Genomic DNA, 13,927 nt, shown 5'->3' with positions numbered 1-13,927 from the left:
TCATACTAATGCTTACTTTGTTTTTCTCTTCGTACTGCCGCCTAGATTCAGCCAGCTGTTCTTCAAGCTCCAGCAACATATCTTTTAGGGTATCAACCTGGTACATGAAGTTTGTCTTTTCATTGTCTAGCTGAGCATTGGAAACCATAGCCTTCTTATATTTCTCTTCAACTTCTGCTAGAGAGTCCTGTGGAAAGCAGGTCATATTTTTGAAATTGCAATAAAAAAATCAAAACAAAGAATCATTCAGTATTCTGTTAAAAAAACCCTCAGTCCTAAACTTAGACTATATTTCTTAGAGCAAATGGATCAGAAGAAGAAACACATGGCAACTTCAAATGCATGGAAATCCCCCTTTTCAATTTGGTCAAATTCTCATTGCTCAGAAAATTCACTATTAAAAGCAATGGACACACTCATCAGAACAAACGAGACACCAATATGGAAAGGGATGTGGTCACAGAGGCAGTAGAGTCTCTGGCCGCACTCAGTAGCTGGGGAATCCCCCCAGCACGGTGTCCTAGGGCTGGGTGTCAGGCTGTTCAACAGATTTCTGAAGAATCACTTGCGGCGTGTGACCAGCCCTTGTGAAAGAGCCAGTGTGTGATGGCTGAGATAATTACACAGGGCCACAAGCCAGTGACTGCCAACCAGCCCTACTCTGGCTTATGAACCAGGAAAGGAGCAGTAGTGAGTTCAGATTTTTGACCCATAGGAAAATGGCAGGCAGATCTCACTGGGTAGGTCCTGGAAAGACAAAGGTCATTCCCTTTGAAGGACAGTCCAGAGAAAGAGGCCTGTAAAATATGCATGGCGATGCCCTCACGTGCCTCACACCCTTGCAGGTCCCCAAACATGAGGAGCGGAAGGCGATTCCAGAACAGAGAGAGCAGAACCTTCAGGGCGCATACATGCAGAGCTAAAGGCAGAGGCAAGAGCTGCCGGTTCAGGTGCAGCAGAGGCTACGAGGGGGCTGGAGGGACCAGTGCTGGTCTAGCTCTGCACCTCCACACCAGGACAGCTGCTTCACGTGGGACCAGCGGGTGTCCGGTTGGTTCAGTGGCTCCCCAGCAGCATTTTTTTTTTCTGAAACAGTGTCTCGCTCTGTCACCCAGGCTGGAGTGCAGTGGCACGATCTTGGCTCACTGCAGCCTCCACCTGCCGGGTTCAAGTGATTCTCCTGACTCAGCCTCCCGAATAGCTGGGATTACAGGTGCGCACCACCACACCCGGCTAATTTTTATATTTTTAGTAGAGACGGGGTCTCACCATGTTGGCCAGGCTGGTCTCAAACTCCTGACCTCAGGTGATCCACCCACCTCGGCCTCCCAAAGTGTGGAATTACAGGCGTGAGCCACCGCGCCTGGCCAAGTGGCTCCTTTTCGCATGAATTGAAAGCCAGAGTCTTATTTTTCCCCCTTTCAGGAAAGGTGGCAGATATGAAGATAGTGAATTAGTCATGATCGATGTCACCTCCTCTGTCTGGTGCCCTTTCATATTAAATTCAAATGATCTTGCAGGTACTTTCTAGGGGGCTGAAAAGGAAGTAACAGATATGCCACCCACTTCCAGATCCACGATCCGCTGCTGCCTAAGGAAGACAGTCACTGATTGCTCACCTTACTGTCAAGGAACAGGGCAACCACATCTCCTGGCTGGTGCAATGAAGTCACTGCACACTCTAAAAGCAGTGTGCACGTGCTCCAAGAAAGCCAATGCCATAGTCAGTTTTTACTTCAATTAGTAGCATTTTACAGGGTGCAAATAATTGGGATGTTTCAAAAGTGTGGCATGTGAGGACGGCCTTATTAGTAGACATCAGATATTTTGAGAAGCAAATCAACCTAAGCATTTTTGTATACAACTACTACAAAAAGTGAAGAAAACCAAGAACCTTCTTCAAGTGTCTGGCACACGCCTATGGGAAATGAGAAACTGGTTTTAAGCCTGGGGGAAGGATGGTAAGTATGAGGCATGCGTCAGGGAGTATGTTAGTAACCTTTTCTACTGGGCAGTTACATTTTCAATCTTGGTTCAAACAATGCATTTGGGAGAATGGTGAGTGTACACCCATGCTGGCATTCCTGCCATTGTGAGTTCTTCTACAACCCGGAGCCTCTTTACAGTAAGCATGCACTTTGAATTTCTTCTTTAGGATGTTGTTTTTCTTAAGTTAAGTTGGGTTAATATCGTGAGACCACATGTCTGTGAATTGGTACCTTCATCTCTTTCAATCCCTGCATGTATTTGCCTTCTACATCCTGAATCTGGTCCTTTAACTCATTGAGTTCCTGGGGGAAATGGCAAAAAAGGCAGATGATGTCAAGGGAAAACAGGTGATTCCCTAAATCTTTTATACTTCAGGGTAGTTTCTATTTGGGTAGTCTGAGCACCCAATTTTCTTTTTTCTTTTATTAAGCGTTAAAGGAAAATAAACTTCAATATTTAAAGATTAAAGTTCAGGTGTATCCCATATGATATTTTTACATGATTTTACACAATTTTAGTGTATCTCATATGATTTTACACAGTTTAAAAAACAGGCAAAATAGAGCTTCGGAAAACGGTACAGGTTATTTCAACTCCTATTTAGTAATTCATTCAAGCACTAGGAGTTCCTACTCCGTGCAACATACAGTAAGATGCTAGAGGCAAAAATCAGTAGCACTTTTTCCCTGCATTTATGGAGCTCCAAGTCTCTACTTTGCCAAATTCCTGGTGCCGGGGACAGCATCTGGCATGAGCCAGCCTCTCAGTAAGTACTTGAACAAATGAATGGCACGCACAACCTAAGGGCAGAGAAACATCAGGACTGCCGCCAACTCTGCTGCTCTGCTGTAGAAACAGAAACAACAGGCCAGGCGCAGTGGCTCACGCCTGGAATCCCAGCACTTTGGGAGGCCGAGGTGGGTGGATCACCTGAGGTCAGGAGTTCAAGACCAGCCTGGCCAACATGGCGAAACCCCGTTTCCACTAAAAATACAAAAGTTAGCCGGGCATGGTGGCGGGCGCCTGTAATCCCAGCTACTCAGGAGGCTGAGGCTGGAGAATCACTTGAACCTGGGAGGTGGAGGTTGCAGTGAGCCGAGATCGTGCCATTGAACTCCAGCATGGGTGACAAAAGCAAAACTCTGTCTCCAAAAAAAAAAAAGAAAGAAAGAAAAGAAAAGAAAAAGGAAAAAAAAGGGAAGTAACAAGGAGCTGCAGGTGGCCCAGGGGTGGCACATGGGAAATGGCTCTTCTGGTTTTGTAAACTTATAAAACATAGGTGTTGGAAGCATCTTCAAGGTGACCCTGGCCAAACTCTGGTGGATGCTTAAATCCCTCTCCGTCCTCCCTGGCAAACGGCCATCCAGCTGCTCAGACATCCCCAGTGGGAGTTGCTTCCCTTTTAAACCTAGTTTAAAGCACTAGAAAATTCAGAATCTGAGTCAGTTCTGGCTCCTTTCAGCTGCTTCTGTCTTGGTTCTGCTCCCTGGAGGACACAGGTCTAGTCACCTCACCTGCCCTTCCAGTCTTCAGGTTTTCAGATGCACTGTCCCTAGTTACTTTAACAAATAGCACCGTGTTTCTCTTTCACACACAGAATACTACCAAATGCCTGGCACTGTCCTGGGTGCTGAGGATAGAGCAGAGAATAATACCTACACTACAGTGGGATAAAAAAAATCATTAAAATACAAAGATGAGGGCTACTAAAGGCACATTACAAAGAGAAAGGAAAGGGCAAGTTCTAGGCCGAAGGGGAACATACTTAGCGGGGAGGGGTTGTGTGAAAGTAGGTAAAGCCGTCTGGTGTCCAAACTTGTGGACTGAATGTCTATGCAGACCAAGCATACAGAGACGACCAAGTGCATCAACACAACGTGCCGAGTGCTCTCACTAAGGTATTCCCCGGGTGCTGAGGGGCGCAGGGGGCCGGCACACGGTCCGCCCTGCTGGGGGGTCAGTGGGTAGGATCAGATTCCTGCAGGAGACACTATCTGAGCTGGGTCTTGATGTTAGGAGAACACCGTATTTTAGGGGAGGTGAGGGAGAGCGGACCAAGAAGAAAGATCCAGAACTTTATGACTTAACTCTTTTTTTTTTTTTAATCTAAAGACTGATTTTTACAAAAGGTTCTCTCAAGTTGTCAGTAAGAGGAGAGCATCTCACCTTGATTTCCCTGATGGATGCCTCGGTGTCGATGGAGATGGAGGTGTCTCCGCTGCCTCTCCGAGAGGAAGTCCCACCCAGAGAGGCCAGCGTGGCTGCAGACAGGCCCGGCATGTTACGAGACCCCTGGAACGTTGAGAGGATCGCATGCTGATATGGTTTAGCTCTGTGTCCCCACCCAAATCTCATCTGGAATTGTAATCCCCATAATCCCCACAAGACGAGGGAGGGCCCTGGTGGGAGGAGACTGGATCATGGGGGCAGTTTCCCCCATGCTGTTCTCGTGATAGTGAGTGGGCTCCCAGGAGATCTGATGGCTTTGTAAGTGTTTGACAGTTCCTCCTTCACATGTTCTCTCTCCTGTCACCTTGTGAAGAAGGTGCCTGCTTCCCTTTTCACCATGATTGTAAGTTTCCTGAGGTCTCCCCAGCCATTCGGAACTGTGAGTCAATTAAAGCTCTTTTCTTTGTAAATTACCCAGTCTCAGGGAAGTTCTTTATGGCAGTGTGAGAACGGACTAACACAGATGCGATTTCAGACAAAACCAAAACTGCATATAAATCTAACATCACAGGACTGTTACTTTAATTCCATTTCCAAATTGGAAACTCTTCACGGGCTTATAGTAAACTGTAAGGAGAGGATCATTTCCAGGCACCTCCTGGATGCTCTGCGATTAGCTGGATTAACCCTAAACTCCATGGTGGGGCCCATCATAAACGCCTCCCTGCTCTACAGGGTCTAACGCACACCGGACAGGACTCCCGGTGGCCTACCTCCGGGGAGGTGATGCCAGGTTAGGTGGGCCGCTTTCTAGTCCAGTTCCCTCACTGGGGAACATCCTTATTAAAAAAGACCAAGCAACATATTTTCTTATCAATTTCATCCACAACTTTTGGGACCCTCTAGGTTTATGAACGATTCCTTACCTTCTCAGTAAAATCTTTTTCTGGTCTCTCTTCTACCTGTAGAGGAAAATAGACAAAATATTAAATACTTTAAAAGCATTAAATGGATAACATGAAGATGGGGCTAAGAATGATAAAGAACAAAACAAAACAAAACACTTGCTTCCTTTGTAATTTAGAAGCAGAAAAATGGGACCCTCCAAATTTAGCTTTTCACACTTCTCCTATTTGGATGTCTGTGAGGCCCCTTCTTCTCTTGTCCTCATTTGGAAGTCCCTGAGGACCCTCTTCTCCTGTCCTCGGGTAGGAGTCTCAGTGGGACCCACAGCGGGCTGTGGAACTACAAGAGGGGGTGCACATGAGGAACGGACCCTGGAGAGAGCCCTGCACCATGAGGGTGTCTCGGGACAAGAGGCAGAGGCCGGCAGTGGTGTTACTTCTTTCTTGGCTCAGCATCCAACAAAAGACAGGTTTCTTTTTTTCTCCTTTTTTTGTTTGTTTGTTTGTTTGTTTGCAGGGCTGGGTGGGGGGAAGGGTTTTTAAACAAAGATTAACTACCTGGAGTGCAGCTTTTTTTATTTTTTGGCACATTGAAGGTTCTTATCATAAGCCCACTGAGAAGGTTACCAAGGTTGAGTTTGTCTAAAAACTCTCTGGGAAAAGCTGTCAACTAATCATGTTTTCCCCATCATGTCTTCAACCCAACTTCCCGTAGCTCAGAACTTCTTCACTTTGATTGTCAGAAAATCGGCCAAAGACATGCGCGGCAACTGCAGACCATATGTTTGATTCAGAAGATCTGAGAGATGACCTGGGACTCTGCAGTCACCGTTGTGAGCTCACACAGAGATAATTCAGAATGAAGCTTGAGAAATCCTGATGGAGAGCTGCGGAGGCCACGGCTCAGCAACACCTGAGCTGCACAGACGCTGGTGCTGGGGACCAGCAGCTCAGCACAGGGGTGCAGGTGCTATGGTCAGGGTGTCAGAGAGATGGTGACCTCCAAATGACCACTTCCCATCTATGGCCCGAGTCCACGCTGGGCCAGATGCCCCTGCCCTGACCATCCGGTCCCACCAGGAAGGCTAACTGCCACCTTCCCTCCTGCAAACTCCTTGTGCCTTCAACTTCTCCTCCAACGACACCTAGAGCAACACTAAAACAACATAACCAGGAGTTATAGCTGGTCAGCCAGTTAAGGGATCAAATGGAATCCCACAAAATACTCGGTTAATCCAAAAGAAAGCAAAATCCAAGACCAGCTCTTAGCTCAGGGTGGCCATGTTTAAGGGTCTCCTACTCAACAGATCCAAGCTAAACCCTGCGGCCTGGCTCCCAAAGCCATCACATGGTCTCGCCCAGCCACCCCACACCCAGGTCTTCAAAAATAAAACTTTCTACTCTCATCTAACCAGTCTCCTGTGTCCCAAGAGCAGAAGCGGAAATGGGGGCAGAGAGGCCACATCCCTCAGGCCAGTGGGATGCAGTCAGGGGCAGGCTGGCCTCTCTCCCCTCTTTGCTAAATAAGCCCTTTGGGCAGGGTGGTGGTGGGGTGGTCCCTCTGCCCACTTAGCCACAGCTGCTAAGGACCCACCCGAGGCCCTCTCAAGACTATGTGTTCACGGGCGCTTTCCACAATCCCAGCTGCTTACGGCTCTCTGCCCTGATGTCCATTCTCACGTTGGGTGCAGCCCAGCTATACCGCAGTGAAGACGGCTCTCTCCAGCTGTGGCCCATACCATCTGCAGCCCATACCATCTGCATTTGCTGATGTGTTGAAATGCACATCTAGAGTTATTTGTTCAGATGTGCATGCCACATCAGCCTAACTGTGTACTTGGAGACACCAAGGCAGACTCCAATAAGATGAGTACCAAGGCAGACTCCGATGAGACAGGTACGAAGGCAGACTCTGATCAGATGGGCACCATCTCATCTGGCAGAGCCCCAGAAGCCCTGCAACCATGTTCTGAGTTGTGAGGATGACTGGAGCAATTCAAGTGTGGTTCTTATCTTCACGTGGAAATAAAACTATTCCTGAAATGTTTTTCAAATCAAAATTTCAAGGCCAGGCGCGGTGGCTCATGTCTGTAATCCCAGTACTTTGGGAGGCTGACGTGGGCAGATCATTTGAGGTCAGGAGTTCGAGACCAACCGGGCCAACACGGCGAAACCCTGTCTCTATTAAAATTACAAAAATTAGCTGTGTGTGGTGACATGCACCTGTAATCCCAGCTACTCAGGAGGTTGAGGCAGGAGAATCTCTTGAACCCAGGAGGCAGAGGTTGCAGTGAGCTGAGATCATGCCACTGCAATCCAGCCTGGGCGACAGAGTATAACTCTGTCTCAAAAAAATAATAAATTAAATAAAATAAACAAAATGTCAAATAACAAGGAAATGTGAACTATCTATCTAGCACTTAGTGTGCTGGAGAATAAATTCATTAAATCTCCTGGGCCCAAAGCCTTTATTCCTTAGAATAAGTTAGTTTGCAGAACAAATATTAATAAGATGAAAATAAAGAGGCTAGTTTAACTCTTGGTGGGATATGAAAATCCAGTTTAATAGACTGCCAAACTACCACTGAAAAGCCTGTGGCATGTTTGCTCCACGGTGTAAAACGTATGTTTTCTGGCTGCTGGTCAGCAATGGATAAATATTGTGGAGAAATAAATGAAGCTCCAGGAATGCATTCGTTTACCTACAAAGATATCTGAGACCGTAAAAGAAGGGCCCACCCAAGTCTTTTTTTCTTTCTGGTATTTCTTGCAAGAAAGCTGAGAAAGAAAACACACGGGGTCCACAAACCTTGATTTTGTGGGGGCAGGGCTTTAACACATCTTTGTTCTGCATGGTTTTGCTTGTAACCGTCTACATCATTTGTTTTTATAATTTGTAAAATATCAAATAAGGGAAAAAACCCCAAAAACCATAGTTTGCTGTTTTTATCATTTTAAAAAAGTCCTTGCTCCGAAGAACACAACGGACTCAAAATAAAATCTGGGCATATTTTTAAGTAGAGACCATGCAGAGAAAAACTAAAAATTAAGCTCTTGTTGAAAGGTGATGGCAAAGGAACGTTTAACCTATCTCTATTTTACATAGTAGAGTAAATTTCATTTTGTGTGTCTTCCGAATGAAAAAGGATTTGTCAGCTTTCCTCAAACACAGGAAGGCTATTCAGCCCCGTGGAAAGCCACGCAGCCCCACTCGTGTCCACCAGATGGCAGTGTGTCACAGCGGCAGGGGCCGGGCCTGGACAGAAGCCGCAGGCAGCACAGTCCACCTTAACCAAGCCCCCTTTCCTAAGCCCTAGCAGAGCCAGGTAAGGAATCAGATGTTGTGTTTCATCTTGACATAAAGCACAGCACTTCCTCCCTAAAATGACGAAGAAATGGAAGACAAGAAAGGATTTTAAACACTGTCACGGCCACTGCATGGCATGGTGTGGGGGCCTGGAGGAGGTGGGCATGGTGCAGAGAGGGGTCCAGAGGACACGGTGGCTGCAGACGGTCCAGGCTGCTCTGCCCACCCACCCTAGCCCAGGATGGGAAAGCACCGGACCCCGCAGACAGTGGCCTCCTGCACGGGAAGGGTGACAGCGCCGAACACATTGCAGCCTGTTAGCTTCATGACTCTCGTATTCTTGAGTGATACTAAACATTTCAGGTCAGGGTGAAAACGTCACACTAACAGGTTTACAAAGTATGTGTGTTGTATTTTACAGCCACAGCTGAGTGTATACAGACATCATTGAAAATCTACTGGAAACAGTCACTTCTAAAACACGTCTGTGGAAGTTTAGTTTATGTCAAGTTTCCTTTCAAAAACAAACACTTCAAGGAGCACGTTAAATATTTTATTAATTCCAACCTTCTAACACTGTGTCTAAAGGAGTTTGCTATCTAGGCTCCTGTACACACGATGCCTGGTGAGGCTAAAACGCTAAGTTTTCCATGTTCCAGCTGCCTGTCCATTTTCCTAGAGAAAGAATATGTGGCACCTGTTCACGTACCCAGAGAGACCCTACTCAAGGGCCCAGGTACAAAAGGAACCTGTCCTCAACACCCAGCCAGGCAATACCAGACTTGGATGGAAAAAGGGATCACCGAAGCAACATCCTTGCGAGGTCCTTCTTGAGACACACAGCTCAGAAAACACCCATTTTAAGGGTAATTTTCCTTCACATTCAAATGATAGCACAGTCCACCACTAGGGTGACGGTTTTTGGTTTTAAATCCAATAATATTTACTTTAGCCTGAATGACTTATCTTTGAACTCTGGTGTTTGTAATTCAAGACCCATTTTTCCACCTGGTCCCTGCCCCTGCCTCTTTGTGCAACAAAAAACATGAGTCAAAATAGTGTTGTTTTTCTAGTTCAAATGGGCAGAGATCTGAGTTCATTGCTCCTGTCTTCTCTGAGTACACGAGGGAAGATATGGACCCAGGCTCCCCTTGGGACATTCCTGATGGATGTTTCAGAAACGTGATGGCTTCACCAGGTTCCCAGTGGGATTTTGGGGCCTGGATGACCCAGATCTGTTGGCTTCACTAGGTGGAGTCACTCTGCTTGGGTGTGGCCCAAGCTCTGGCCGTCAAACCTCTGGATCCCAGCTCTCTCGAGGCACCTTTGCCTCCACTCACACATCCGCTGCTGGGCTTCACAACGTGTGATCACCCAACAAGCATCTGTCTGCCCCTGTCTGTGCGTCCCATGAGGGCTGGGGCAAGTCTGCATTTGCTCATACAACGGCCCTGTTTCTGGAACATTCTAGCTGCTCAATAAACACTGAATGAATGAGTGAAACAACTTCCTCAAGGAGAAGATCCTGGCCGTGCTGGAGAGGAAGAAAACAGAGCTCATCCACAGCATGGGAGAAGATGAGAATGAGGTGAACAGTATTCTATGTCTGTCTTGAGATGGGGCCCATGCCCTCTCTGCTTTCCCAAGGACCCTGGGAGGACCAAGTGGGTGGAGAAAACTTGAAGTCTTGTCCCTGGTGGTGGTCTCTGGACACTGAAACATTTTCATTTTCTCGAAGTGGGACAAGCACTCACTTCCTTCATTCTGGTTACTACTGCCCTTTAATAGCACCACCCTCCCTCCCTCCCCTCTGATGGGTGTGACACACTCACCTGTGCACCTGTATCTCCCAAACCCAGGGCGGGACTCCCTACAGAGCCTGCAGGGCTGACCCTGACTTCATATTTTTCTTGTCCTCTGTCCTCACTCATACTGGCCCTGGATACGTGTTCCTGACGAAGTCCCCGGCCTGGGAGCATTTCCCATGAGCTCTCGCTACAACAACTGTATCCCATCCCTGGCTAACCCCAGCCAAGGAGAAATAAAGTAACCACATGGTTTTTTTTTGTTTTTTGGGGGGTTTTCTTTTTGCTTTTTAAGGGTATCATGACCCCTCTTTCCAGGGGAAGCACAAGAAGTTTATGTGCCCAGCTAGATGTCCCAAGCCAGGAATGAGAGCTGTGACATCTGAACCCGGGTTCTGAAACTCCCTGCCTCAGAGCACTGCCTGCTCCATGTGACCTCAAGGAAGGCCAGACTGGAGGGTCATTCACCTTTGCCACCACGCTTACACCAGGCCCTGCCCAAGACCTGTTGCTCCTCCCTCCCAGGCAGAAGGACCGGGGAGTCCCATCCAGGCTCTCCTGGCTTCTTCCCATCAACAAGGCCAAACACACCCACTAGCACTTTCTGCTGTCCCAGGAGATCCAAAATATACCAGCAATGGTGTAAATGTCCCAAGACAGAAAACAGAAATGGAGTCAATTTAGTATTAGAGGACCATGAGTTTTGGAAATTATGGAAATGAGCTAGCTTAGTTCTGTCTCCCAGGCTCTCTTCAGATACCAGGGATGCTGCCTGTGCTCACCGTCTTTCTATTCTCGACACGATCAATCAAGGGATAACGTAACCACATCCGCGAGGGAACTGCCCTGCACTCTACAGAGACCTCTCTGCATTCTAAGAACCACATACGGGAGGTTTCATCAGATGTAAGGCACCCAGGATGAGATGGGGGACAGCCTTGCCCTCACTGCGGGACTGACCTTTGTTCCCTAAGCGTGCCAACCAGCCCGCAATCAACTGACCTTTGCTAGTTGAGCAATCGATTCTGGGAAGGAAGAGCAGATACAAGGAGATCACCCACCCCCATCAGGTCCCAGGATGCCCAGGAAGGCCGAACTCACATCTTTCTGTTTATGATCATCTAATAAACCCGTAAGTAAATTTTCTACAAATTTAGAAAACACATGACAAAGAAATTTGTATCATTTCAGTCTCTTCGGTCAATTTCATATGACAAAGAAATTTGTATCATTTCAGTCTCTTCGGTCAATTTCATATGACAAAGAAATTTGTGTCATTTCAATCTCTAAGTGGCTATATTGAGCCCTGTTATTTTGAGACTTCATCATATGCTTGAATAAAGACAATGCTTAACAAAATCCAACTGTCACGTCTCACTGGAACCAGGCGGAGGGTACAGAGGGCATTAAGCGTGTTTGGGATTCACTGAAAGTAAAGCCACAACATTCTTCTGTCAATTGTAAATACTTATATTTTCTTTTCTTTCTTTTTTTTCTTTTTTCTTTTTTTTTTTTAGACGGAGCCTTGCCTTGTCGCGCAGGCTGGAGTGCAGTGGTGCGATCTCAGCTCACTGCAACCTCCACCTCCTGTATTCAAGTGATTCTCCAGCCTCAGCCTCCCAAGTAGCTGGGATTACAGGCATGCGCCACTACACTGGCTAATTTTTGTATTTTTAGTAGAGACGGGGTTTCTCCATGTTGGCCAGGCTGGTCTCCAACTCCTGACCTCAAGTGATCCACCTGCCTCAGCCTCCCAAAGTGCTGGAATTACAGGTGTGAGCCACCACGCCTGGCAATACTTATATTTTCTTTTCTGAAAAGTGAGTGTGAGAAGACAAAGCAATCCTACATTAAATTTATTAAGGAAAATGTTTCTTCCTGGTAGTTTTAAGTGATCACATAAGTCAGCTTATGTTTATTGCTCTACTATAGAGTATGAGATAATACAGAGATGCCAACTTTAAGGAACACACAGCCGTGGGGGCTGGCCAGGCTTACTGAGTCTGTGATCTGAAATTCCTTGTTCACAACCATTTACTTTCAGTTATTTGAATAACAGCACCAAGACCAACTTGTCAGGTTTGAAAATGGGAAATCATGTCATAATGAACAGCTGAGTATCTTCCTGTTACTGCCTGATGCACTCTGGGGAGAGATTACTGGGGGGCGGTGTGCCCCTGGAGTTTGCATGGTAGCTGCCGCCTCGCACTCCCTGCACACATTTGGCTTCTCTCACTGCTGACTGCTGGGCTCTGGGATGGGGAGGGGTGGAACACAAACTCAAATGTCTGTGAGGCCAGGTGGGCAGAGCCAAATGTGTGACAAGAGTGGGTGTCTGCAACTTATACAGAGGGGAGAGTCTTCCCCCAGAGAAAGAGGCACTGGCGTTGCAATGCCCACCCGTATTGAACTCTATTTTCCTGCTCTCCGTGGCTGGATAGAGGAGATAAACATTCCTCTAGCACAGGAAAGCCATGCTGCACAGTGATGAATGGCACCTGGGCTGTGGCCTCGGGGTCATGAAAACAGTGGGTGGGGTGGAGGTTGTGCAGTTCTGCAAGGCAGCCTCAGAGTCAGTGGTCAGAGATCCTGGGTTTTCTTCCCCCAAAGAAGCTGATACCTGCATTTGCTGATACCTGAATGCAGGTATCAGGTGCGAGGTAGGAAACCTCACAGTTTTAAAAGACTGCGTCTAATTTAAAACACAAACAAACCACCAGCACCACAATAGGAAAAGCCCGCCAAAAAAGGTACATCCACGCAAGCAGGAGGTCTCAGCGCTGCGACTTCTTGGTTGATTACTAGGAACGTTACCGAAATTGTAGGGATCAGCACGCTGAAGTATGGTGTTCAGTAACTAACTTAAGAGCCACATTTTAACTTCTCGATGGCTGGGAGAAGTTTTTGTTTTTGTTTTCTAGAGGCAGGGTCTCACTCTGTTGTCCAGGCTGAAATGCAGTGGCACTCATAGCTCATTGCAACCTCGAACTCCTGGGCTCAAGCAATCCTCCCACCTCAACCTCCTGAGTAGCTGCGACTACAGATGCGTGCCTCCACACCTGGCTAATTTTTTTTTTTTTTTTTTTTTTTTTTACTGTTTAGAGATGGGGGGTCTTGCTATGTTGGCCAAACTGATCTCCAACTCCTGGCTTCAAGAAATCCTCTTGCCTCAGCCTCCCATGACGCTGGGATTACAGATGTGAGCCACCACACCCAGCTCAGGCTGGAAATTTTGATATGAGTGGAGACGAACAGGGAAGCCTTGCCCATCTTTGCTTTTTCTCCCCAAGGTTTCTCACTGGCTCTTGAGGGTGGGAACGCTGGTCTGGTGCAGCCTGGAGCCGTTTCCCCGGCCATGTGCCCACCTCCCCTCCTCCATTCCCACAACCCCCAGGCCAAAACCGTCCTGCAAACTCTTCCTTTAAAAAGAGTCATAGGGTCGCCTTCAAGCATCGCATCAGGTAAAACTGTGTCAAATTCCGACAACCCAGGGGAAAACACACAATAATGAGACGTAACAAGCTGGGGATGACCTAACAGAGCTCCTATTTTCTGAAACAAAACTTGGGCCACGCTGAGTGACAAGCAGGATGCAGGGCTGCAAATCTGCACATTTCGAAGGATCTGAGAACCAGGAGGGTAACGAATGATTGGGGCCGAACTGGGAGCGTCCCGGGATCTACAGGCCACGCTTTACCTTAAACACTGTCTAGGTCTGATCACAGGTAACACTTCAAGCAAAGCATTAACAG

The 13,927-nt window shown here is 47.3% G+C and overlaps 1 protein-coding gene across 45 annotated transcripts in view; it reads right to left on the bottom strand.

The window, feature by feature from the left end:
• Positions 1-13,927, bottom strand: part of LRRFIP1 (LRR binding FLII interacting protein 1) — a 156,970-nt gene that overhangs the window by 26,833 nt on the left and 116,210 nt on the right. For 29 of the 45 annotated variants that reach the window (XM_016950804.2, XM_016950795.4, XM_016950806.2 and 26 more), the window contains 4 exons: positions 5,085-5,120; positions 4,156-4,281; positions 2,220-2,291; positions 17-187 (listed from right to left, as the gene is read on the bottom strand). In XM_016950804.2, the coding sequence (XP_016806293.2) occupies positions 17-187; positions 2,220-2,291; positions 4,156-4,281; positions 5,085-5,120 (405 nt within the window). The remainder of the gene's footprint in view (positions 1-16; positions 188-2,219; positions 2,292-4,155; positions 4,282-5,084; positions 5,121-13,927) is intronic. The other 16 variants (XM_016950793.4, XM_063790940.1, XM_063790930.1 and 13 more) reach the window with 1 other exon arrangement.

Source organism: Pan troglodytes, chromosome 13 (assembly GCF_028858775.2).
Source record: "Pan troglodytes isolate AG18354 chromosome 13, NHGRI_mPanTro3-v2.0_pri, whole genome shotgun sequence".
Classification (NCBI taxonomy): domain Eukaryota; kingdom Metazoa; phylum Chordata; class Mammalia; order Primates; family Hominidae; genus Pan; species Pan troglodytes.
Note: the sequence above shows the minus strand (reverse complement) of the source record. Positions and strands in the feature narration are given on the sequence as shown.